Source organism: Solanum pennellii, chromosome 7 (genome assembly GCF_001406875.1).
Source record: "Solanum pennellii chromosome 7, SPENNV200".
Classification (NCBI taxonomy): domain Eukaryota; kingdom Viridiplantae; phylum Streptophyta; class Magnoliopsida; order Solanales; family Solanaceae; genus Solanum; species Solanum pennellii.
Window position 1 is genome coordinate 4,032,902 of NC_028643.1, and position 2,361 is coordinate 4,035,262.

The 2,361-nt window shown below is 35.9% G+C and overlaps 1 protein-coding gene across 1 annotated transcript in view; it reads right to left on the reverse strand.

The window, feature by feature from the left end:
• Positions 1 to 222: 222 nt before the first annotated feature.
• LOC107024345 (30S ribosomal protein S16-2, chloroplastic/mitochondrial) overlaps positions 223 to 2,361 on the reverse strand; it is a 3,956-nt gene continuing 1,817 nt past the window's right edge. Inside the window, exon 3 of the mRNA XM_015225306.2 lies at positions 223 to 689. Coding sequence (XP_015080792.1) covers positions 470 to 689 — 220 coding nt within the window. The 3' untranslated portion in view covers positions 223 to 469. The remainder of the gene's footprint in view (positions 690 to 2,361) is intronic.

Below are 2,361 nucleotides of genomic sequence, written 5' to 3' on the forward strand. Positions count from 1 at the left end.
AATCAGCCTTCTATAGATTCCAAACACATGAGCAGTTAGAGAAAACAATGATTCTACTAACTAGAATGAAACAGCCTGTGCAAGCAGATAACATTGCAGAACTGTTTTATATTATTTGCATGCACCTAGAAACAAAATATAGTGTCAATAACCTTTATATATGGAAATCAGATGTCTACCAACTCAGATGAAGTAACTGAAATGGCCTGCAGAGATTAGGTATTGACAATAAGCAGCAGCATCTTTTCTCACATTTCTATCAAAATTCACATCCAATGGGTACTATTTTATTTAAACATAGATAGTTAAGACGAGACGAGACAAAATTGAGACAGGATCAGGGCATGTTTGAAGATGACACATTCTAAGATTGCAAGTTTCAAATAGCAACAAACATCAGCGCTGCAATTGTCACATACTAAAAAACAGATCTTTGAATTGAAGTTGTACCAAATTAACTAGTCAGATTCTAATCTTTGTCTTCGTCAACTTCAGAACCAACTGTTGGATCGGCACTTTTGGTACTTTCAGGTGTCGTTATACGTCCAGTCATAGGATCAACTAATCGAGTGTCCCGTGGACCGCCTTTTTGTCCCATAGCCAACATAGGTGGAGGAGGTAGTACGCCTGCTCGGAAAAGAAGGCGTTGAACTGGATCTGAAGGCTGTGCACCTACGGATAACCAATACCTGCAGAACCATAAATATCAGGAAAAGAAAACATGATTGTATAATCCTGACAAATATCTGATGAATAAGAGTATAAGAACCTATAAGCTTTAGTTCTTGCACAACTACAACAAAATCACAGTATAACAATTTGATCCCTATTTTCCATTTAAACCTTTGCCAGACTAAAAGTTGTGCGGCCACAATCTCATAAACAGGAAACAAGTAATATCAGCTTCAGAATTTATCATATCATTAGTTATGCTCCTGTCTTGTATGAATCAACGCGCACCAGTAATCAAGCACTTTGAGTTTTCATCCCTACAGTACTAGCCACCTTCCTTTTCCTGACTGGTGATAGGTCATAAGTCATCTGATATACACTAGAAAGGAGTTTCAGTCCCTTCAAGAGGTCCACCTTGCAAATAGCTGCGAGACTGCACACCTTTATTTGGAATTATATTGAGCTTTTTACATAAAATTGCTTTATCTTAAAGCCTGTTCTAAAACATTAATCAACTTAATCCTTTGAATGACTCATGAGAAACAGTAGCAAAAACAAGAAAGTCGGTACTAATGTTTTTCTACAAATTGGAAGAAAAAGATCCAACATATATCAACTACAAATTAACTCTCTGACTAACCCAGCCAAAATGAGTCCCTGGAGCAAAGTAAAGGAGTTAAAAAAGAGATACAAACTAATAAATGTCATTCCTTAATTTGTCTTTTCAGTGTTACATGATCATTTTTAACCTTCCAAAATCACAGCCACACACTCCTAATACGCTAAGCCAAGTCCACAAATACATATTAAATTATGTGTAGTATACAGCACACTCAACAAATGAACCATTTTATCATGTTTATGGTCCATGTACACAATTAACAGAAGAAACAAGAGAATAAAGATGATAAGATCTTTGATTATACCAAACACAACACTCACTAGTGTTTCGCCCCATCTGCACCGAAGCAAGTCCTAAACAATCATTGCCACTCGAAGTTAACAGTGCAGCAGAGAACCATTTATTATTCTCATCATTGTGAACGGATAACATCATTCCTATTTCCTTCAACTTAAAGATGACAACCCTCATCTTTAGAAGCAAAAAAATCAAGAAAGTCTAAAACAGCAAACTATTAACAACTTTCCAGGATGAGTTAGCATATTGTTCACCAGTTCAACCAGATGAATTTTGTTTTTCCAAAGATGCATCTCAATCAAGTGGGCCAGCATTGAACTTTTCATGCTCTCAACAAAATGTACACAGAAATAACTCACAAGAAATTTATAGCACAAGAACTCATAATTATAATTTTCTTTTATAAGTAATAAATTCTTGGATGAAGAACCTAAGGGGATACAAGACATACAACTAAGTATACAAAGCCCAAAGGAATACATAACACTCAAAATAACAACCCCCGCCCACCGACACACAAAAAAAGGAGGGGGCTACTGTGGTATAATGCTACTGGTCTCTGAAACTAAATATGTTCAATGAATCTCGATTGCATAGTTATCTTTGCCTTTTCGCCAACATAATTAACATTGGTCCATAACCTCCTTAGCTCCAGTTGCACCTATTCCATACAACTTCCTCGATAACTAAATTCAAATAGCTTATTTGATCCTTTATACATATCTGGCAATGGTCACCCTAGAAATTACCCAAACACTTTAAAATATATA